The sequence below is a fragment of the Mustela lutreola genome, chromosome 15 (genome assembly GCF_030435805.1).
Source record: "Mustela lutreola isolate mMusLut2 chromosome 15, mMusLut2.pri, whole genome shotgun sequence".
Taxonomy (NCBI): Eukaryota; Metazoa; Chordata; class Mammalia; order Carnivora; family Mustelidae; genus Mustela; species Mustela lutreola.
In genome coordinates, this window is record NC_081304.1 from 24,916,849 (window position 1) to 24,940,795 (window position 23,947).

At 59.1% G+C, this 23,947-nt stretch overlaps 1 protein-coding gene across 2 annotated transcripts; it reads left to right on the forward strand.

Moving 5' to 3' along the window:
- The first annotated feature begins 15,108 nt into the window (after positions 1–15,108).
- NXPH3 (neurexophilin 3) lies at positions 15,109–19,820 on the forward strand. 2 transcript variants are annotated; one of them, XM_059149254.1, is made up of 3 exons: positions 15,109–15,651; positions 17,563–17,656; positions 18,020–19,820. In XM_059149254.1, exon 3 carries the CDS (start codon positions 18,101–18,103, stop codon positions 18,722–18,724), a length of 624 nt encoding a protein of 207 aa, XP_059005237.1. In that variant the 5' UTR covers positions 15,109–15,651; positions 17,563–17,656; positions 18,020–18,100; the 3' UTR covers positions 18,725–19,820. The 2 variants fall into 2 exon arrangements, with proteins under 2 accessions (XP_059005237.1, XP_059005236.1); XM_059149253.1 differs by lacking the exon at positions 17,563–17,656 and having other exon boundaries at positions 15,114–15,651; positions 18,020–19,815.
- Positions 19,821–23,947: the final 4,127 nt, after the last annotated feature.

Below are 23,947 nucleotides of genomic sequence, written 5' to 3' on the forward strand. Positions count from 1 at the left end.
ACTTAACACATTATTAAAGGAAAGTGGTAGGACTGTCTGCTCTAGACCGAGGCTCCTTGAGGGCAGGGGCTGTGTCTCCCCTTCACCCTAGAGATCTCTGAGGTCAGGGCAGTGAGCCTGGAGGCTCCCTACAAGGGGGTGTGCCTCCTGCCAGGGCTGGGGTTGGTCCAGCCACTGGGCACCCACCCGCTCCCCACTCCTCCCAAGAAGCCAAGGGACCGAAAAGAGGGGAGCGGGTTGTGTCCTGCCATTTCCTGGACGGAGTTTGCGGCTGGCTGGGGTGGCAGGGCCCAAACCCCCACCTACCTCGGCACACTTCTGGGGTGTGACCAGGCCTGGGGACAGTCAGCTGCCCCCAGAGTCTCCCCCAGGATTCAGCCCTACTGACCCCCTGCCCTCCCCGCTGCTATAAGCTGACCCAGTTGCTGATTTCAGGCGGGGAGCACTCCATGGGGCACCAGGCTGAGACCACAGGTCCACAGTCACTGCCGGAGCAGCCTGAGGCCAAGAGCAGGGTTGGAAGGAGACGGAGGAGAGGTTGCTAGAACAAGGAGGGTCTAGGAACAAGTTCTGGGAGACACGGCCTCTAGCCTCTCCCCTCAATTCCTATGGGCCCCCGGAAGGCCCTTTCTGTCCTATTGGCCTGCTTTCCCAGGCCTCGATGGGCTTAGGAGGGTCGCTACAGTCCCTTCTGGCCCTGTCCACCCCCCCCTTTTTTTTAAGTGACAATATATCTTGGAGAACTGCAAGGTCAGGAAACCTCATGTGAGAGCCCCATGACGCGAATGAGAGGAAGGGCTCTGGCATAAGAGATCTGAGGCTGATACTATAAAGGACTTCTGGGAAGGAAGGGGTAGTACAGGTCCTCAGACAGGCCCTGTGTCACTGCTTCCCAGGGTCCCACCTGGCTGAATAGCAGGAGGGACCTGTGGCCAAGGCAACATCGGGGGAGGGGAGGATGTCTCCAGGCAGGTCTGGGTCCTGGTCAGCCTGGATTCCCTTCCTGGCACTCTGATGTTTGTCCTTCGACCTTTGGCTTAATCATGCCCCTCCCCCACTGCAAGAGTTAGGATTGGGGGGGCCCTCCCACTCTCATCCAGTGGACCATACAAGGCTTCCATCTTCAGGGCCCCCAGTGGAAGGGAAGAGAACTGCCCCGGGGAGATAGGATCCAGGAGTCAGACAACCACAAACCCCAGACTCTGGAGACAGCTGGACCCCCCAACTGTGTGTGAACCTGAAACTGGATCTGGGAGGCCGAGATGGCAGCGGGCCCAGCAGTGAGTGCAGTACAGGGGCCAGGACCCCCTGCCCCTCGCTGCTGCCCACCCCACTTGTCTCTAGGCATGTACAGGGGTGTAAGGGAAGGGGGATGGGTGAAGGCCTGCTGCAGGCTGTGCACACCTGTGGGCCGATGTCCGGGTACCCGTGCTCAGGCCTGGGGGACGGGGGTGCCCCGGTGAATTGTTCTAGGTGCTGGAGCAGGCTCCCCATGGAGACTGCTGGGCGTGGGCATCTGGGTGCAGGTGTGTGCACTGTGCATTTTAGGATGTGGGCCCCAGTGAGGTGGGGAACCTGGGCCCACTGAACCCCCATGAGGTTGGGCTGACTGTTCTGCATGCCCTCCCTGGGTCTGGGGTCCCCTGCACAGAAGGGGGGGATCAGAGGGTTGTGTGATGCTTCTTCACTCCATCTCTCTGTGCTCTAAGCTTCAGAGAAGGCCCCGGGGCCCTGGTCGCCCACCTCTACGCCTTCTGTCTGCCCTTGATCCCCATCCTGGCGCCCAACAACTGTGTCTGACCATCGGATCCCGTCTGGGCCAGCTGTCACTGTGACATCCATTCTCCTCGGAGGGCTGGGAGCGCCCACCCAGCTCCCAAGCCCCCTCCCTCCCACCTTTTCCCCTTCCCCCTTCCCACAGCACTCCCACAGCTGGGCATCAGGCTGGGGGCACCTGGGAGCCTCCCGTGGCCGTGGAGTCTCTGGGGTTCTGAGCCTTAATCCCTGAGCTGGAAGAGACCAAGTGACAAAGAGCTCTGCTCCCAGCACCCCCAGAGCCCCACTTCCCACTGCCCCTGCCCTGAGGACCCCCCCACCTCGGGGCCTCAGCACTGGCAGGAAACACATCTGATCATTTGCATATCACTTACATCTGATTTACATGTGCCTCCTGGTTAGTCATTTCTAAGCAACCCGGGCTTCTGATCTCTAAGAAGGTGGAGCCTTCTCTAGAGGTTTCCTTCTCTCCACCCTCTCCCCCCATGCAGAAGCGGTCTAAGGGAGAGTCACACACACACCCCCATAGCCCCAGTACACCTGGCACACGTGAATAAGTGCACGACACACACAACTGAGCTTCAACGAGGGACTGGGGCCTGCACTGTGGGCTGGCCACAAGACCCCCAAATGGGCAAGACTGCCAGGGGTCCTCACGGGAGGCAGCACTCATCAAGCAGCTATTTTTAGGGGCGCCTGGGTGGCTCAGTGGGCTAAGCCTCTGCCTTGGCTCAGTTCATGCATCCGGGCTCTCTGCTCAGCAGGGAGCCTGCTTCTTCTCCCTCTCTCTCTCCCTCTCTGACTACTTGTGATCTCTCTCTCTCTGTGTCAAATAAATAAGTAAAATCTTTAAAAAAAAAAAAAAAAGAGGCTATCTTTAGTCACTTTCCCACCCGTGGGTCCCCAGGCCATTGCCGTCAGGGCCCCAGCCCTGCAGCTGGAACCTTGTCCCCCCCTGAGCTATAGCTCTGCCCCCACTTTCTGGCTTAACGGGGGCCGCCCCTCCCACCCTGCCCAGACTTTTGTCCTAGCAACCCTCCTTGGGTGGTTCTGCCTTGGGACCAGAGTCACCCTGCTCCCCACCAAGAACACCTTCCTGCCCTCCTCCACCATAAATATGCCTCTGTGCCTCTGCTCCTGCTGCTCCTTCTCCCCAGATGCGTTCCCCCCCACCCCCACAGCACACGCCCATGCATCTTTTAAGTCCTCCCTCAAATGTCACCTCCTGGGTGAATCAGGCAGAAGTCACCAAACCTCACCCCACAGCTCCAGAGGCCTAGCAGAGAGGGCTGGAAAGATAGGGCTGGCCTGGGCTTATCCGTATGGGGACGGTAGAGGGCTTCGGGGCCTGCAATCTTCCGTTTGTAAGAAGGGGGCTTGCAGACTGCATGCAGAGCACTTGGGTCTGATTTAAATTTTGCTTATTTTAGGGGGAAGAGCGTGTGCACCCAGTGTCAGACAATGCTGCTTCCACCCCCTCTGCTGTGAGCCTTGGGCGAGTGTCCCGACTCCGGCCTTGGTTTGCTAATCTGTAACATGGGCTCACCGCGGGGGGTTTTGAAGATCAAACAAGAGCTTGAACATTTAGGGTCTGAATTCTCATTTCATCAAATAGTATCAACTAATTTAGCTCCAAAGATTTTTGTTTTAAAGATTTTATTTATTTATTTGAGGGAGAGAGAGAAAGAGAGAGAGCCAGAGAGCGAGCATGAGCGTGGGGAGGGGTGGATGGAGAAGGACAAATGGACTTTCTGCTGACAGCAGGGCTCGATCCCAGGACCCCCGAGATCATGACGGGAGCCAAGGTCAGACACTTAACTGACTGAGTCACCTGGGTGCCCCTGGCTCTAAGGATCTCTGCTTACTTCTCTGTCTCCCCACTGGACTGGAAGTTCCTTCCGAGCAAAGGCTCTGTCTCTGTCTTCAGAAATGAAGATAATACCAGGACCAGCTTCGTTCCCTTACAGTGAGGGTCCGGTGAGTTTACCTGGGTACTACTCACTCTCTGCTCTGATGGTTATCACTTCATACTCTACCCTGTGTGACTGAAGATACTGTTACCCCTACTTTACAGGTGGCGAAAGTGAGGCCAAGTGCATAAGGCTGTCCTTGCTCAGATTTGAGGCTGAATCATCGGACGGAGTCTTCACCACGGTTCCCTCCTGCAGCTCCATTGCCGAGACAGTTCCGCCCAGGACTTGCCGATCCAGCTTCTCTACTCACGCCACATCCTTCACTGTGTCTCTAGGCCACACGGGCAGGAGGAGCTTCATCTGGACTCAGGGACCAAGGACAGTGTAGGACGGAAGCTGCCCCTTGGTCTGATTCCCAGAGCCAGCTGAGGTTCAGCCGCATCCTGAGAACTCCACGTGGAGAGGGGGACACAGGAGAGGGCCTTGGGGTGTGGGGTCTTTGTCCACACTGGCCCAAGGTGCTGATGGGTCAGCTCCTCCCCACACATTCATTTGGCCTCCCAGTCCTGAGCGCCTGGCGAGAGAGACACTCTCCACTTCACGTGTCATATGGCTGGGGTTCCTCCCGGGAAGTTTGCCCTGGAATGTGTTTTCCTGAAGCCCCACCAGCCAGGCGTCATTCACACCACCGGACCACGAGAGACCCTGGACCCATAGCTTAATGGGGGCCCCTGTCCTGCTGGGGAGTGATCCTGGGGACCACAGAGGGCCAGGGAGGCAGGGTCATGTGGGTTTCCCTTTTGGCAGCTGGGCAACGGCCAAGCCAGAGTGATTTCTCTACATCACACATCAAGTCTGGGCCTGCTCAGCCCCTGGAATCAGTGGGAACCCCCTTTCCTTAGCTCACAGGCAGCGGGAGTCCCCCAAGTTCTTCTGGGCACCTGGTCTACCTATGTGCCAGCTCGGCTCCAGGGAGAGTAGCAAGATGGCCAGAATCCCAGGAGGGACAAATGAGGCATCTGAGAGGCCGCACCACTTGCTCTGATCCTGGGACAACGCATGTCCAAGAAGCCAGCTGGGTCTGGGTCGGCAGAGCCAATGAGGCATTAAATAGGGAAGGAGGAACTTTCCTGGGACGAGATGAAGCGAGACACGGCAGTGAGAGGCTTGCAGCTCAGGGCTGATCCTGCCCACAGATGTCGGAGCTGGGGCCCAGCCAGCTCTGGATTGGAGGGTGTGTGTGGTGGGGAGACCTCCAGGAAGGGAGAGGAGACCAGAGATTATTAGATGCAAGGGGCATGGAAGGAATGACTTCCTGAGCCCTTCAGCCTCCAGATCCAGCCTGCCCTCTGCGGCCCAGGCCCAGAAAATCGGAAACCGAGTCCTGTGGACACTGGCGTGATCAGGGGAGCAGAGACAAGGACCCATGGATGGGGAGGCTGTAGATGCCAGAGCACACCCAGGGCCTCCGCCCGTAGGGAGCGGCTCTGGGTCGCGCGGAGCCCGCTAGGTGCGGCGGCGCCGCAGCGCCCTCTGTTGGCCGGAGGCGGAAGCTGCCCGTTCTGAGCTCTGTCTTGGGTCGGGGGATCAAAGCTGCTGCGGGCTGGGCCCAATGACGCCAGTTCTCTGAGTCCCAGGAGTCAGCGCCATCGATGAGGCCATCCAAGCTGGGAGAACCCTGGTGACTTCTGTGTCAATCCCTATGTTATTGTTGAAAAAACTGAAGCCAGGAGAGGGGAAATGACTAGCCCTCACAGGGGCTTGGGCCAGGGACTGGACTCTGGGACCAATCTTGTCCCAGGGCGTAGTGCTGAGGGATGGTCCCAGATTCCCAAGTCACCCCCACCAGCCATGCTCCCCACCAACCATCCCAAATCAACTCACCTCCAGCTGACTCTAGTCACGCCTCCCAGTTCTTCCTCTGCCTCCCACCCCTTCCACCCAGACCCTCCCTATAACAGTTCTAGAAATTAACGTGTCCCCAGACCCTCTTCTGCCACTGTACCCTCCATCCTCTTCAGCTGACCCCAATCCCCAGCCTCAGGAGACTCCCTGTGCCTCCACCTCCGACACACCAAACAATTTCCCACGTGAAGCCTTCAACTTTTTTCTTGTGTTTCTCCAGGAAATGAAAGCTTTAATTTATTTCCTTTCTTTTTTTCTATTAACTTTATTGGATTTTCTTTTTAATTAGAAGCCACAGTACGACATGTTCTTTGTAACAGCTTAAATAAACCAGAGGGATCTAGAGAAAACTTTGATAATCTCCTCTCTCCCTTTCCAGCCCCACACCTCTGAGGTCACCAACATGGTTGAAAGAGTGTTGTCTTTGTTTCTCTAAGGCCATTTGCTCAACAAGTAGGAAGCAGTGAGACCCACCACAGTCCACTGCCTGCCCTGTGAGAAACCTGGCCTCCTAGGGCAAATCAGAGAGTGATCAGGATGTCCACTGCCCTCTCGGGGCTTTACATTCCAGAGGGGGAGGGGAGGCAATAGAGAGGGAGTGAGAATCTTCCAAATGGTGATGAACTTTCTGGGGGCAATAGTGGCGTGATGTCTGGAGGTGATGGCTTCTGGGACAGGCACCAAGCTGCTGCTGGAGGTGGGCTCTGTGGGAAGAAGGGCTCCCTGAGGAGTACATTACCAGTGGATCCCCACTTGAGGGCGCTGGAGGCCACTGTGAGGGGTGTGAATGTTATTCTAAGGTCACCAGAAAGCCAAGGTCAGCAGGACTGGGTTGCGGGTTGTGAAGGGATTAGAGAAAGCTGTCCCTGTCTTCTGGGGAGGCAAGGGGAAATAGCAAAGTGCAACAGCGCGGTGCGGGGCGGGGGACAGGTGTCTTGCGGAGGAACAGTGGTGGGAGACATGGCAGCTCCATTTCAGGAAAGCTTCAAGAAGGAAATGCTGCCTGAGCTGGGGAAGCCGCCACAGGGAGCAGGTGTTTGCCGAGCATCCGAGAACCGGAGGTCAGGCAGAGCAAGCGGTGTGCATAAAGGCACCAGGCCAGACAAAGCCTAGCGTGTCTGGGGAGCTGCAGGTGGCTCCAAGGCCCCAGCAAGAGGGTGAGGTAGGGAAGGAAAGGGAGAGAGGAGCTGGCCGGGTAAGCGTACTGAATAGACCGCCCTTCTCTGCACAGTGCGTGGGATTATGCCCGACACCTTTTCCATGGCCACGTTCCACCTGTGCTAGCACATACTTCATGTTTGTCTTTAAGTTAGCTACTTCTTTTCCCTAAAATTAAATACATGTTCTAGGGGCATTTTGTATGACTCCCATAAATGGGAAAACAGTATCCCTTGCTATGGGTAAAGGAAAATAGAAGAAAAGCTGTAAAAAGAAACACTTCTGGGGTGCCTGGGTGGCTCAGTCATTAAGCGTCTGCCTTTGGCTTGGATCATGATCCTGGCATCGAGCCCCGTGTCAGGCTCCCTGCTCTGCGGGAAACCTGCTTCTCCCTCTCCCACTCCCCCTGCTTGTGTTCCCTCTCTCACTGTCTCTCCCTTTGTCAAACAAATAAAATCTTAAAAAAAGAAAAGAAACACTTCTATCAAAATCAGAATTGTTCATCTGTGCTATTATAAAAAGGCGTCTCCTAACCAACACAACAAACACCTCACTTCAGGACGCTCTGGAAGCCAGACCACCTGTATTCAAATCCCAGCTCTCAAGAGTCTTTGCCTCTTTGGATCCTTGGGAAAGTCACTTTGCCTCTCGAAGCCTGTTTTCTCTTCTGCAAAATGTGGCAGTAAGAGAAACTACCTCTTTGGGTTGTGTGGTTCAATGCAAGAATTTGGATCATGTTTAGGGAGGGTTTTTGGTCTGGCTTGGCTAGTTTGGGGCTACAGCCAAACTTCCAAGGATTTGAAACAGGAGAGGCACACCAGCTCGTTAGCATCTGGGAAATCAGTCTCCCTCTGGGTAGGGAAGGGTTGCTGGGGATAGACCATTCCAGGGCTGCCCTGGCCCTGGTGAGCCACAGGAGACCCATGAAATCTGCAGCGCAGTGGAGAAAATTCTATTGGATCCTGGGGAGAGAGGCTCCAGGTAAGGCTGGCACATCTGATGAGCTGGAGGCTGGGGCCCTTCGAGGAGTGGGGAACACTGGAGACCCCATGTCTGCGGGTCAGCACGTGGGGGTGTGGTTTCGCACTCCCTGAGTTGGCATAGTCTGTGAAATCCTGGAGGTGGCTAACTTCAGGCCTGGCATTCAAGACTGAGGAGGTTATTATGCCTTTGGGCTGAGGTCAGGCCCTCCTGGCCTGCAAGGTCCAAGAGCAGTCTGGTGCTGAGTTGACAGGAAGTGGGTGTGGGCAGCTACACTCCCCTGGTTGTCCAGGACAGAACAGGAGTCAGAAAAATATCTCCAGGGACATCCTTCCTGCTGCTTCTCCAAGTCTGCTGCTGGTCCTTAGGCCTCCATGGCTGCAGACCAAGGCCCCTTTCAGGTTGTGGCCGTTCCTAGGCTCTGTCCCCACCCCAGCCCCATGCACTGTCCCCACACCACTCCCACTGAAATCTGGGGGCACCAGAGGGGAACCGTGATTACCCCAAATGATGTGGAGGGAGAAAACTAGGGAAGCCTTCCTCTGAACTCTCTAGTGTCAGGTCGGGCTCTTACCCCAATCCCCTGCCCCATCTCTGATTTAGTTTACATGGAAGACCCCAGATTCCATCTCTATAACAGAAACCCAGGCCTATGCTGCCCCCAGGAAGCTCTTCTACATTCTGGATCCTCTGACAGTGCCTGCACCCCCAACCCGAGTCCACCAACTCCCATCCAAGAGCTTCTCAGCCGGGACTCCTTGCAGGGCGGAGGTCGCGGTTGTCCCTCCCTCTGCCGCCAGGCGTCACCACAGGCCTGGAAATGGAAGGAGCAGCCCGGCGTGTCCGGACGCCCTGACAACAACTGGCCGGTGAGGGGCAGAAGAGTGGGGGGGGGGAGGCTCCCCGACTTCCGGAAGTGACTGCCACTTGGCGCTGTGGCCCCATTGTCTGTGGGGGTGTCCAGGGGGCGCGCACCCCTGTATTCCAGCCTGTGTGGCCGGGACTCAGGAGGCAAATCCCGTCTAGAGCTGCGGGAGAACGTGCGGGTCCTGGGGGGCCCTGCCTCTTGGCCCACCCCGCGCCTTTCCGTGAAAAGGAAGCGGGAACTTCTCACTGCAGGTGTTATATTGACCCGTTTCATAAATTCAAAACCCAAGGCACAATTCTGGGCACCAAGTCATACGAAGCCCCTCTCCCCCTGGCAGCTGAGGTGATCTCCCCCACGGAACTGCCCCCATCCCCCGCCCTGCATCCCAGCTCCCGGCGTTTGAAAATCCATGGTTGAACGAGTAACTGAGCGCGCAGGTACCAGCCAGCATTTATTGAGCACTTACTATGCGCCAGATGTTGTCCTCAACAACCTCTTACTGATAACAGTAAGAGGACATCAGTAACAACAACCTCTTACAGATACTGTTACTGTCCCCACGAGGCAACTGAAGCACAGACTGGTGAAGTCATTTGCCCAAGCCCAAGCGGTCCCAGGGCTGGGACCCCCGCCATCTGGCCGAAGACCGCGTTGTTTAACAACGCCTCTGAGTAGCACTCGCCATGGGTTGTTTTAAGGGGTCTTTAGCTGGGCCTCCGCGAGCTGCGAGCGAGCGGGGAGGTGTGCGCACCAGCAGGGGCTGGGTGGGAGGGGTCGGGCGGTGGGGCGCTGCGGGCGGAGGTCCTTGCCTTCCCCGGGAGCTCCAAGCGCCCACCAGGTGGCGCGCTGACCCCACGCGTCTCCGCCGCGCCACGCCACGCCCGCGCAATCTCTCCATCGCCCCCTGCGGGAGGTGGTGTTGACCACAGCGACCCGGGTCCGGCCGACAGGTGGCGGACAGGTGACCAGGTGCCAGGTGTCGGCTCCCTGCCAGGTGTCCTGCAGTTTAGCGGCCCAGCTCTGGCCTTGTTTTCTCCCCCTTGCTCCTCACCTTTGAAGATACTGAGATGTAACAGCAAGGAACATAGCCAGATGCCTGTGTGTGTGTGTGTGTGTGTGTGCTTCTCTGTTAACAAAGCCCTCTCCACTAGCTCAGTTCTGACTAAAGACCGGGGCGGGGGGGTGGTACTATGAGCCCAGCAGAGAGCCAGATGCTCTTACACTCAGCAGTCTCCACCATCTCTTGGGGTGGAGAAGCTGAGGCCCAAAGAAGTGGAGAGATTCACCCAAGATCACCCCAACAGCCAATCTCAGAGATGCGCCCTGATCCAGGCCTGCTGGATGCCATGTGTTCACCCTCACCCCTCTCGGAGAGCACATGTGGGAGCCTTGACAGCAAGAAGAAGGTCCCTCTTGGCTGGCGACATCCTGTGAGAGGCAGGGGCGTAGATGAAGTGACGGCTCAAAGCTTGAAGCGTGCAGGCTTGGGATATGAGTAGGCACCTCCCCTCAGAGCTCTCAGGCCAGGGTGTCTCCTACTTGCTTCTTTGGCTCCTTTGCCCCTCCCCTGTCCCCCTGCCCCCCACGTCCCGCCACTCTCTCCTCCGTGACCAGCCAGCCCCTGGAAGCCACATTTTGGACCCTTGCTGCGTTCTGTTCTGTGCAAGCTCCTCCCAGTCTCACCTCAGATGATGCTCTGGGTTCCCACACCTCCCAGTCTGGTCCCTCTAGGGGGTCCTGCCCTCTTCCCCCATCCAGTCCCTGCCCCTGAACACCCCATAGCACGGGATACTCCCCCTGTCGAGGATGGGATTGCCTCTCCTCCAGCAAATCTGATCTTAGTCCCGTCCTTCAGACCGGAAAGCCAGGGGTCATCTTTGCCTCCTCAACCCCATGTCCTGAAGTCAAACTCTTTTCCACCGCACCCCTTAAACATCATTTAAGGCCATCCCGTCCATCCCACACCCCTGCCCTAAATCAGCCCACCCTCACCTCCCAGCCTGCAGTTGACCTCCTCCCAAATCCACCCTCCACACTGCTGTCAGAGCGATCTTTCTAGTGACTGTTCTGAGTGCAGATCTGACCCCTGTTTAAAACTCGTTATCAACCCAAACCACCTGAATCACGGGATGAAACCCAAGACCTTTCTTTAACTGGACCCCTAAAGCCCTGGGCCATCCAGTCCCATCGGCACTGCTGGCTCTCTTCTTCCCTCTCCCCTCCTGGGCTATACTTTGAGGCGCTGGACTCTTCCTCCTCCCGGGGGTCCCAGCACACCCTGTTCCTTCTGCCTGGAAGCACCCTCTCCTGCTGTGTGGCAGCCCAGGCCTTCTGGCCGTTGGGTCCCAGCTACACCGGCAACTCTCACAGCAACCCTCCCGCCACGCCCGCCCTGGGCCCTCTTGAGCTTCCCACTCGCTCAGAACCTGCTGTCCTGCCCTCACACCGCTTGCCACCGCTTAGAGCTCGTGCTTCTGTGTTCTCGGCTGGTTCGTCTCTGCCTCTGTCAGAGCCCAAATTCTGCGTGCCCATAAGGACCGCCAATCACAGCTGTACCCCCACACCCAGCACAGGGCCCGACATAAAAGTCGAGGCCCAATGCCTATTTGTGGAACAAATCATCCTTTCATCTCGGCCTCTCAGAACCCCACTCCCATTGCTCTCATGTCTGGCCTTTGCAGTTGCTTCCTCTTCCGGAAAGGTTCCTTCCTTCCCCTCCCACATGGGCCGATCCTCATATCACAGGACCAATTTCTCGTCCAGGAGTCCCTGGCCCCCTCATTTGAATTAGGATTTCCCTCTGGGCTCCCTGAGTCCCCTGTACATAGCACCCATGACAACACCATCACCTTGCAAATGGCCAGGTAAATATGAGCGATTGTTGCTGGTCACGATCTGTGGCTATCTCCCCAGCCTGCCCCCAGACCTCTTGGCTCCAGCTGGCTCAAGGACATCCAATCTCTGCCTTTCAAAGCATCAGGAACCCCATTTCCCATCCATTCGATATGCACTGATCAGGGACAGCCTGTGCTGTTTACTTTCTGACAGCAACGGGGGGTGGGCAGGAGGAAGAAAGGGAGGCAGACATGATCCTGCCCTGGGAGAGGCAGAAGCAGGTGCAAACAGAGGAGATAAGTCAATGCCAACGGCACCCGGTGTGCCCACGGAGGCACCAAGGAGGCTGGGGGCCAGGGGCGCGGGGCTTATGCACTGAGTTCTGCCCCTTCACTGAGCAGCTGCCCTCTGCCCCCGGGCATGGGAGGGGAGGAGCCATGGGGACATGGAGAAGTTAGCCATGCTGGCCACCCTCCCCTGGGAGCAGCTAGAGGGACCAAGGTGGGGTACAGCTAGCCACAAGAGGGATCTCAGCCCAACCTGGCGGTTACTTTTCTGTCTCTCTGTGGCCGGGCTGCTCGTCCTCCCCTCTTTCCTGACACTCCCCACACACCAGGGTTTATCAGAGTGAAGTTCAGAGGCAACCTCCATTGATGTCACCTGGGATGGGTGGGGGCGGGGGTGCAGGGGCTTATGGTATCGGGCTCTGGTCTCCTGGAAAGCTCCCTGGGGTGGGATCCTGGAATCTGCATGTGTTGTAAGAACCCCATTCTGCTTGGCACACTCAGTTGTGAGAGCCCCGCCGCAACCCTGGCTTCCAGGACCAGCCTGCCTGCCCTCCTTGCCCCTGGCATCCAGTTCCTCGCTGGGGTCCTTTGGGGGCTGCTCTTCCTCTGCCCATCCCTTTAATGCCAGGGTGCCCAGGGCTCCCCCATCCAAGCCCCTCGCTCCCTTTGTATATCCACCTCTCCTGCACCCCAGGCTAGACTTTATTCCGCCTTTGCACGGCCAGCAGTATCCAGATTTGACCTGACCAAAGCTGACCCCATCATCCTTTCCCCAGAACCCGCCTTCTTCCTCCCCAACCCCGCCTTTGGTGCTCACCTCAGCAAGCGTCCTGCCTTGTTGCCCACACCAGAAACTTGGGGATCATACTCAGCTCCTTTCCTCCCTTCCTCTCTCATCCCAGCAACAATCACCTCCTGATGATTTCACCTCCAAAAGATGTTTTTGGCGTCCCCCCTCTTTCCCCAGACCCTTGCCTCCATCCGCTAACTGCTTCCTACCCCTTCCCTCCTCTAGTCTCTCCTCTTTCCAGTGTGTTCCCCAAAGGCTTTCCAAAATGCAATCTGACTAAAATCACCAGCCCCCTGAAAACCCTTCAAAGGTCCCAGCCCATGACCCAGCACATGAGAGCCTCCCGGTCCGGCCTCTTCTCCCAACCTCACTCCCCTCGGTGCTCCAGGGAGAGCACATGGCTTCTGCTTCCAGCCTTCTACCTCTGACCAGTCAGTGGCCTCTGCCAGGAAGGGGCCTTGCTGGGCTGACTCTTCCTCAAATCCTCGGCATCACCTCCTCCAGGAGGCCATCCTTGATTCTCCCGGACCTTGCCCGCACTGTACCTGGTGCATCCATAATGCCTGTTACAGGGATCCTGCTGTTCCACTCGCCACACTGAATTATAATCATTGATTTCCATGTCTCAGATGCACACCAGCCAGTGAGATCCTTGAGGGCAGGGAGGGTGGGTGTCCCATCTGCCTGTGTATCCCAGACCCTGGCCTCGAACCTCGCACTGAGGACAGGCTCAGCTAGTGCTCGAGACTTGAATGCAGAGGGGGGAACTCAAGGAAGTGAGAGCCGGAAACGGCCAAGAGGGCAGGGAGGGCAAGCCTGGCAGGAGGCACAGCCAGAGCAAATGTGTGGGAAGTAGAAAAGCGAGAACTTCCCTTTATTGCACTCCCACGACTGCCCGCCAGCCATTGTGCCTGAGCTTTGTTTGCACATTTTGTCTCTTTTAGTTCTTGCAACAACAGATCAGGAAACTGGCATCAGAGAACCAAAGCAACCTGCCCAAGGTCACACAGCCGAGCCTGGAGAGGAATCCAGGAATTGTCTGGCCTGAAAACCTGTGCTCGTTCCCCTGAGCCACACCGCTCTCCTGGGGCTAGGACCTTCTGGGAATGGACAGGGAGTGGGCCCCACTACGCCTCTGCCTGGCTGAACGCTGGAACCAGCTGCCCACGCTCAGGCCGACAGCTTCTCCCTCCCAGCCGGACCGGAGGCTCAGAGGCCAGACCAAGATTTATCTGCTCCTTCTTCCCCTGACTTTGGGGGTCGTTGATGGACATGCACACACACACAAACACACAAACTCCACCAGGGAAGGGCTGCTGCATCCTGGTACTTCCCAGAGTGCCTGGGGGAACGCAGGGGGCTCTGTGACGCTGTCTGGGTTCTGCAGAATCTGTCTCCCTCATCGCACTTGGCCCAGGCTGATATTAAGATTCATCTGCATTCCCCGCGCACCCGCCTGGCAGATGGTGGGGGAGGAGGCTGGGTGCATGCTGGGGGCTGCAGCCAGAGACCAAGCTGGGCCTGGAGGGCCACAGAGCACAGTACCCACCCGGCGTGCTCCCTGGGCCCCGGCCCAAGCAGGGGCCCACTCCAGCTGCTGGGGTACCTCCTCACCCTCCCAGACTCTAAGGGGTGCTAGGACTTGACCTTTGCTTTTCCTAAGGACTTTAAAGGGGTTCTGGAATTCCAGCAAGGAAATAAGGGTTAGGAGTGGGATGATGGAGGATGATCGGACGCACCTTTGGGGATTTCGGATCAGGGTCCTACTCTTCCTCCTTGCCCTGGAGGTTGGCAGAGAGGTCAGAGAGGATGAAGGACCCCGTTGGGATAGGAGCACCATGTCCCAGCCCCGTCACTCCCTGAGTGACAGGGAGGGGAAGTAGAGAAGATTGCCGACACAGCTCCCAGGGAGACCTTGCCTGCCTGTCCTCAGCTTCTTGGGAGGCTTACCTCTAACCCCAGCCCCAGAATTCCGCCTGGCCCCTTTTCAGCCCAGGACTCTGGACAAAAGTTTCCTGTCACAATGACTGGACAGGGTGTGCGGGGGTGGGGGGTGGTTATCCGAGACCCTCTGAGTAAAGCAGCAGAAGAAAAAAACTGACATTGTAACAAGGGAGTAGAAGCTAGACATCTAGAAGAACTTCCTCAGCACAGAAACAAGTCCTGCAGAAACAAAGTGACTTTCAGCTATGGGGATAGGCTCCTCGTTATTGACGTTCTTTATTGGCTGTAGCAATGGGTTTGGAAAAAATAACCTTTCCCAAGTCCAGGTCTCCTGGGGCTCGGGGAGAACAGCGGATTCCCACTGCCCGCTGCAGAGGAACGGGCGCCTTGCCAGAGGGATGGAAAGGGCAGGGTCCCCATCCCAGGGCCACCACCCTCTCCTCTCCTGGCCGAGAGTTCCTCCGCCCCCGCGTCCTGCCCCCTTCGTCCTAGGTCCCCGGGCTGCGGGCCGGCAGGGGAGGAGTTAACTCCGGAGGTACCGGTTGGGCTCACCGTACCTGCCGCTGCCGCCGCAGCCGCCGCCGCCGCCGCCGCCGCGGGTGGGAGGGACGAGGACGCGGGAGCCGCCTGGGCGCCAGGAGCGCTCCAGTCTGGCAGGGTGCTGCGCGGGGAGCGGGCTGCGGGGCTCCGCGCGGCTAGGGGCTTCCGCCAGGGGGCGCGCCGCGACGGGGCGGGAGGGGCCGTCTGGTCTGGGGAATTAGCGCCAGGGACGGGCGCGCGCGCGGGTCCCCAGCACATCTGGGCGAGAGCGGCGCCGCTGGACCGAGGGGGGCGCCTAGCGCAGATCTGGAGCGGCAGAGGCACCGCGCGACTGGGGCCCTTCGAGGCGTTCGGGGCGCACATCTGGGACCTCGAGAAGGGGCCGCGCCGCGCACAGCTGGGCCGGGGGAGGGGGGCGGCGGCCACACAGCTGGACCGGAGGGGGCGGGGTCGGTCCCGGGCGCCCGGCAGAGGGGAGGGCCGCGAGCCGCTGGGGACTGGAGCATGGGACGGCGCGCCTGAAGGAGCAGGGGCGAGGCAGGGGCCTGGGAGCCCGGCAGCAAAAGAGGAGAGCGAGGGGCCCGAGAGCAAAGGAGGAAAATGCAACTGACTCGCTGCTGCTTCGTGTTCCTAGTGCAGGGAAGCCTCTATCTGGTGAGTGGCCCGCGGGGAGCTGCGCGGAGGGGCGGGGGCCCGGAGGACGGGGGAGAGCCCGGAAACTTTCTCCCTTCCCCACGACAGCCCCGGGATGGAGGGGGAAGCCCGGAGGCCGGGGGAGAGGGCGGGTCCGAGGACCGAGACTGGCCCGCAAGGGTTAATAGGGGCGGGGAGAGGGTGCGCGGCTGGCCCACCCACTCGGCCGCCGGCGGCGGGAGGTGCGACCAGCACGAGGGAAAACGGCCAGCAGCTGGGCGCCAAGGTTTCCTCGACCCAGTCCCGGCGCCCCGGGACGCGCGGAAGGGGAATGGAGGTGGGCGGCGGAGCTGACCACCTGCCGGGTCTGGGGCCCTGGGCTCTTTTCTGACCTCGGGGACCCCGAGGGCCCGGAACCTGGGTGCCCCCACGCGCAGAGCCTGTCCAGGCAGGGGGCGGCCCCCCGCTGCGCCCGCTCTAGCCTTCCCTCCCGCTCCCTCCCTCCCCGCCTGTTGTTTTCCTCTCCTTTCCCGGCTGCGCGCAGCCCGAGCCCCACAGGACCTGGGCAGGCGGCTCCCGCCCCGGGCGCCCGCGGCAGCTGAGCGGAGCGCCCCAGAGCCCGCTCCCCGAACGCTCGCTCGCCGAGTCCCTGCCGCCCGGGACGCCCGGGAGTCCCACCCCGGGCCCCCGCCCCCAGTCCTGCCGTAGGGAAGCCTCGGCCCCACATCGGACCTGCCCTTTCCTCAAAACAATAACAACCCCCCCCCCCGTGCCACCTCCCCTTTGCCACAGTGTGGAAGCACCCTTTCCTTCTATCCGCACCTGCGGCCCTTCTCCCCACCCTCCAGCCATTGAGCGGCGACCCCCGGGGGCCAAGTAACGGGGCTGCAGCCTGGGGCCCTCCTGACTGTCCCTCTGCCCTACCCCTGGGGCCTAGCGGGTAGGGTCATTTGGCACACCTCTGCGGGCAAAGCTGAGGCCAGAACGGTGGAGGGGAGGGGGGGGGGAGCATGGAGACCCAGGGGTCCTTTTGGAGCCCTCCAGAGACCAGCCCTCCGGCCTCCCTCATCCTCACCCCAGGGGCCACCCGGAAACCCAAACACTGCCCAGCTGTGAGCTGGAGCCCCTAGCGCTGGAAAGACAGACACGCAGGGCGAGTACTCTAGAAGCTGAGTAAGCACACTCCCGCCGCTGCCCTTAGGAGACCTCATCTACTCCCTCATGCCCTCCTGAGCCACTGGGTGTCAGAGCTGGGTCACACTATCCGGCTGGCCTGCCCTACAGCCCCTCCAGGAAGCCTTCCCAGGTGCTGCCTGTTGCCATAGCCGATCCGGCATTGGCTGGCCAAGGCTTAGCAGTTTGGCACAAGAGTCCCAGTGGGCTTGGGCTTGAGTAGAACCTCCATAAACGACCCTATCTGGTCCCTGAGGCCAGGAGGGAGCCGTGGAATGAAAGGGCTGACCCTGTGTGCTTCAGCTTTGTAGGAATGTCACCTTTGAATCCTGGTGTCCTCATCTGTAGAATGGGCACAGAACTCCTGCCTTGGAAAACAATAGGGTCCCCGCACGTCCTCGTGGGTGATCCCCTGAGTTTTTGACCTTCCCTATCTTGGCCTTCCTGGTGGTGGAGTTCACTCTAGGGCTCCTCCTAGTCCTCTTGTCCAAACTTAAACTGCATTTGTACATGACCGGAAAAGTCACTGCTTTCTTATTCTGTTGTCTGTTGGGTCTCTTAGCCTCCGAGGACAAAATATCCTAGGGTGTAAGGGTGGTGATGTCTCATCCGACAGAAAAGGACATGCCAAAAAGCAGGGGCTGCACCTCTCCTGCCAACCCGGGGTCTCTCCCAGCGTAGGGGTGGAGCTTTCCTATTCAACTCAGGGCTCCTTCAGGGCAGTGGCTATGCCTTCCCATCACCTTGTGAATTTCTCAGAGGCAGGGAATTTCCTCTGTGAAATTGTGACCTTATAACCAACCTCTCCCGTAAGACCGGAGGCTCCGGCAGCACAAGGCTACGCCTCTGACAGGTGAGGACTCTCCCAGGATCAGGAGCTGGGCCTCCCCCATCACACTGGAAACTCCCTAGGGGCAGGGACTGTGTCCTCCTGTCGGCTGGAGGGAATTCTTGATCATCCTTCCAGACTTAGAGTAGTGGCCAAAGGCAGGATGGTGGGAGGGAAGGGTTGGGGGTGACCTGAATGTCAGCAGGGGATCTGGGGCCATGACACAAGGCAGAGTGTACACTCAACCCCTAGCGAAAGTGGGTGATGTGCAGAGGTCCCTCAAACTCAGGTCAGTGGAAGGGACAGGCTGTTGGTGGGGGACAGGGACTAGAACTCCTGGGTCCTCTGGGGATGGGGGTCTCACTCTCCTCCCAATTCCCTCCACAGGTCATCTGTGGCCTGGATGATGGCCCTCCTGGCTCAGAGGACCCTGAGCGCGATGACCATGAGAGCCAGCCCCGGCCTCGGATGCCTCGGAAGCGGGGCCACATCTCACCTAAGTCCCGTCCCCTGGCCAACTCCACTCTGCTAGGGCTGCTGGCTCCGCCTGGGGAGGCATGGGGCGTCCTTGGGCAGGCCCCCAACCGCCCAAACCACAGCCCCCCACCTTCAGCCAAGGTGAAGAAAATCTTCGGCTGGGGTGACTTCTACTCCAACATCAAGACCGTGGCCCTGAACCTGCTCGTCACGGGGAAGATCGTGGACCATGGCAACGGGACCTTCAGCGTCCACTTCCGACACAATGCCACCGGCCAAGGCAACATCTCCATCAGCCTCGTGCCCCCCAGTAAAGCTGTAGAATTTCACCAGGAGCAACAGATCTTCATCGAAGCCAAGGCCTCCAAAATCTTCAACTGCCGAATGGAGTGGGAGAAGGTGGAACGGGGCCGCCGGACCTCGCTCTGCACCCACGACCCGGCCAAGACCTGCTCCCGAGACCACGCTCAGAGCTCCGCCACCTGGAGCTGTTCCCAGCCCTTCAAAGTCGTCTGTGTCTACATCGCCTTCTACAGCACAGACTACAGGCTGGTCCAGAAGGTGTGCCCGGATTACAACTACCACAGCGATACTCCCTATTACCCCTCGGGGTGACCCTGGGCAGGCCGCAGAGGCCAGGCCAGGGCTGGAAGAACAGGCCTGCCCATGGAGGAGGCCATCTGGCTGGATACTGGGCAGGGAAGGGAAGGGATCTCAGGCAGGGGCGGGGGGGGGGTGGAGAGGAGGAGATACCGAGTGGGGCCAGGGCCAAGTCTCCAGTGGTGGCGGGGAAGGGGTCCCAAACACTGGCCCAGCTGTGGTTGTGGTTGTGGAGCGACTGGGACATGGGAGCGCTGGAGGAGGAGCGGGTTCTCTGGGCAGCCCCGTGGGGCTTCCCCACTGCACAGCAAGAAGATGCTGGGTCCGGGAGGCTTCTGGGGAAAGCAGACCAGTGTGGCCCCAGTATAGGGCTGGAGAGGAGCCCAAAGCCTGATCTCCCTCCTCGCTGTCCTGAGGAAGAGCAGCAACAAGGAGGGGGCATTTCATCAGCGTGGACACAAGTAGGCCACAAAGGGCGGAAGAGATGGGGCAGCCTGCGAGCCAGCTCTGGGAGGGGAGAGGGGCGGGTGGGGGGGCAGGAGGAACTCTCGTGCTCCACGGAGGGGACCCCCCAGCCCCCTAAACCCATGTCCTGGACTGTGGACTGAACTTAGCTTGAGGCTCAAGTGGTGACCCTTGAAGTCTTTTTGATGTCTTGACAAGTAGACCCTCTGATCCCAGCCAGGCCATCCCTTTCCGAAATTCCCTCTCCTGCCAAGGCTGTGTCCTCCCTCACTCCCGCCCCGCCTTCTGCTGACGGAACACTCATCCTTAAGCTGAGACAGAGGATGATCGTGGTTCTCCCAACACCAAGACCACAGATGGAATCCCGCCCTTGCGCTGTGTCCCTCTGCTACCCCACCCCCTGCCGGCTCCTCTGGGAGTGTCCTTGTCTAGCTCCCCAGCCTGGGATTCCCCTGGATAGGGTCGGCACCTCCCCCTCTTGGCCTGTGGGGCTGGGGGGCGCCAGACTGTCAAGGGCGTGCTGGACCTGTTCCATGGTGTCTGTCTGTGGGTTGGGGAGGGGCGGGCGGGGTGTGGAATCACCTGATTGTCAATTTCTGTGTGCCGAGTCTTGTTCTGGAGCCGGGAATAAAGCTTTCCCAAGGCATTGGATTCTGAATTGTCCAGGGAGGCAAAGGGCGCCCAGAGTCCCACCAACCAGCCAGCCTCGCTCAGAGGGCGGCGGGATGAGTCCTGGAGACCAGAGCTGGGGGGGCTCTGCTGGAGCTGTCGCTCCCTGAGGGCTCAGAGCTTCCCTCTCCAGCCGCCTTTCTGGAGCTGTCAGGAAGGCTGGGCCAACACCTCCTGGTGCTCCTGGGGGGCGGGGGTGACAGCCGCAAAGCCACTTGTGGAAGAAAAGCTAGTAGGCCGCATGGCCCCTTGTGTTCCTTGTCACCTCCCTAGGTGGCCATCTGGGTGGCTCGGGATGGGGGGCCCCTGCTCTCGCTCTGTCAGTATTTTGCACCGTGGCCTTGGATAACTCCATGCTCCTCTCCGGATCTCTTATTCCTTCTCTGTGAAATGAGATGCTTGCCCAACCCAGAGCTTCTCCCATGGGAGGGGGCATCCGGATCACTGAGAGTGGTGGGTAACACATGCGTTTCTGGGCTCTGGAGTTTCTAATCCACTAGGTCAGGGCTGGGGTGTAAGGATGTGCCTTTCTGATGACGACCCAGGGAGACACCGATGCTCCTGGCCCAGGGACCACACTCTGAGGACCACTCGTATGGCCTCTCCTGTCCTCTCTGGCTCTGGCTCCCTAACATGAACAGACCCCTCTGAGGCTCTCTCCCAACTGTGACTTCCAGCTCCTTCTCCTTGGAAAATCTCCTGGAAGGGCCCTTCTGGGGACTCGGGGTGTCAGGGGTTCAGTCTGATAACGTGCTGGTGCAGGAACAGGACGGGTTGGGGGAAAATGGGGACAGAAGGAGGCTTGAAAGCAGTCATTGCCCTGCCCCCGCCGAGAGGAGGGCCTCGGGATGGATGTCTGCCGGTGGCGTCTTGCCTGGGAGTCAGCTGGGCCCTTTGGGGCTCAGTGAGCAGAAGGCTGAGCCCCAAATACCAAGATCGCATTACCCCCTACGAGGCCATCCTAGGTCTGCTGGCTTGGGAGGGCAGCACTCAGGTCCCCTGGGTCCCTTCCAGCCAGGCAGCCAGAGCAAGGAACATCCTAGCATATGGGGGAGGTGGTCCCGCCACCCCCAGCCTGCCTCCCCTGCCCACCAGTGCTCAGCACGGCCTGGGGCTCCTCTCACTGCACAGCAGAGCTGGACGAGACCTTAGCAGCTATCTTGCTGTAAGAAGTGACCCAGAAAGGGCACATGACTCAAGCTCACACTCCAGTTCCAGCATTCCCCTCCACCATGACTCCTGGGGTCACCTCTCCAGAGTGGAGGTTTGAGATCCACCCCCCCCCCCGGGCCATGGGGATAGGTGCTCAGAATTCACACAGGCCCAGGGGCTCATGCTCTGTCCTGGGGCTGGGGTGGGGGGTCTGCTGGGATCACCTGCGGATGCCCTCCAGACTCACCTCCTCCCACAGCCGTGTGGGCACTGGAGGAAGAGAAGCAGGCCAGAGGTCCTGAGCCCTCCTCACCTGGTCTGGTGGAACTAGCAGCCGGAAGTGGGGGACCCTCTGCCCCACCCCCTCCGGCTCCTCTTTTGTGGAGAGCCAGATGCTGCGGACAGCTGGAGGGTTGGCCCGCCTGGCACGCGGTCTGCTTGAGCAGGGGCTGGGTTGATTTCAGTAACTTCATTTCAGCCCCGTGCACAGTCCACGGCCTCCTCCCTCCTTTTCCGCCTTCCCCGCTAACCTGGCTGCTCCTCTCTGCTAGGATCTTGCTAATAGGTTTTTCTCCTGAGCTGTAATTCTTTTGGAATAGACCTCTGGGCCCTGGTACTCTGGCCACCACCAGATACTTCCTATGCCCCCATGGTCCTCACGAAGGTAAGGGGTCTGTCTATCCAACTGTCTCTCATCATGAAGGCACAACCTCTGCTCCCCTTGGTGAGCGACGTCCATGACATCTTCCCAGGGAAGATGGACCCCCAGTCATGACCAGGCGCTCTCTGATCGTCTGATCTTGCCATTCAAACACAGGGGAGCAGACTCCTCTGGAATGAACCTGTCTCCTCTCACAGGAAGCAGCTCTCGGTCCTACTCCCACCACCACTGCCCTGCTGTGACAAGGCTTTGGGTCCCACGGTCCAGCTCCCACATCGGCTCAACCCCGCTAGGGAGCCACCCCAGGGCAGAGTCCTCTTCTCCTTCATCCGAGGGGAGCAAGGGTCATGGCTCACCTCGCCCTAAGAGACTGAGGAACCAGGGTCTGTAACCCTGCGGGGCCAGTCTGTGCCTCCCCCGTCAGACTGACGTCTCCCGAGGCAAGAACTACAATAAGGGCACGGGTGGGAGAGCTTGCTTTCAGAACCCCTGGAGGCTGCCTCTGCCCTTCGGCCTTGGGCACAGGTACTGTCTAAGCCTCCGCGTCCCCACCTGAGACGGGGTGAATCTTCCCAGCGGCCTGCAAAGCTAACGAGGGAATCCGTGGCGGGTCAACAGGCGACAAAGCCGAGTCTTCCTCTGAATGAAGCTTGAGGCAAAAGCAAGAGGTGTCTAGGTCCCTCCTCTCTCCTCCTTCCCCCTCATTTTTCCTCCCTGGGATGAGCAAGCGGGAACTGAGTCACCCCCTTCGCCATCCTTGGCAGGGATGCCGGTGACCTTGCGTGTGGCAGTCTCCTGAGGCGAGGCCCGTTGCTCAGAGCTTGCACGAGGTGGTGGGTGGGAAGGGAAGTGGGGGGGGGGAGGGGGAGTGCATGGAGGTGGAGGCAGCTGAAGGTCAGAGGGTGACCAGGGACCTGGGTTATCAAGTTGGGCAGGTTTGGAGGGGGGTGTGGGAGACACAGTGAAGCAGTCACTCTGGGCTGGGAAAGTGACTCAATACCATGGCTGGGAGTGGGAGAGAGAAGTGTTACTTCCGGAGACTCTGAGTCCCGTGGTGCCACAAGGAGAATCGGGGGCTGGGGCGACAGGCAAAGAGAGGCCCCAACAGCCCTACCAGGAGGAGGCAAGCTTGAATGCAGGGGGCAACCTGCCAGTTACACTAAAGTCCCGGAGTGACAGCTGTCGCCATCCTGAAGGCACGAACACCGAAGGGGACCCTGCACTCAGGAGTCGGGGGCTGGGCTCTGGTTCCACGGGACTCCTCTTTGCCATCGGCCTGCCAAGCTCAAAAGCTGACCGGATAGCCCAAGAGACAGATGCCTGCTTCAAAGTTCTCGTTCTCCAGTCCGTCATCTCGGGCCCATCTCCCGAACCACGGAGGCTGCCCCCAAACGGACAACACGTGTGCTTGCAGGAATTGGTGTCCTTGTCCTGACTGGTTGTCCCGATTGGGCAAAGGACGTCATCTGCCGGACCTCCTCAGCTAGAAACATAGGGATCTACTTACATTGGAGCACTGCGGGGGAAATGAAACGACCTCCTCGACAAATGTTACCTCTTCCTCGTCTGTTTTTGGATGTGGGTTATGTTCGCTTCAGCCTTGCTCCCGGTGTAGCTGGGGGAGGGAGGGAGGAAGACGGAGGAGACCCGGCTTCCCTGCCTGGTTCTGCCCTGTAACGCAGGAGGCAGGGGATTGTTCCCTGTTATCCATTTCCCTTTCTTCCGCAGGAATGGGATCCTCAGGATTAAGCCGGGCTTCTGGCTGCCTGAGATAGATACTACATCTCTCTGCCTCACTTGCGCCTAGATGTGGTCATGTGACTGAGATCTGGCCAGTGACACGTAAGCCAAAGGGCTATTTGGCAACTTCTAGAAAGACAGTTGGTAAGACAGTTTGAAAGACAGTTCTCGCTGCCATCTTAGACCAGGGGCACGAGAGTCACATCCTGGGAGTGGCAGAGCAACGAGCTGGGGGACGTCTTGGTTCCCGAACGCCTCGTGAAATAGAAAATGGTGTGGACAGAAACACCATGCCAGCCCTAACCTGCCTCCCCCCTCAGACTTTACTGTGAGAGAAAAATCAAACATCTGTCTTATGTAAGCCGCCGTGCTTTGGGTCTCCATTTCCTACAGTTACATCTATTGCCACCTGCCCCCTTCCCTACCCACCCACCACCTTGCCATCAAACCAGGGGATGGGTTTGAGCGCTGCCCTAATGCGGACGTGTTTCCTCATCTGGAGAGATGAAAGAATGCTCCCGTATCTTGCCACACATCAGAGAGGTTTTCCT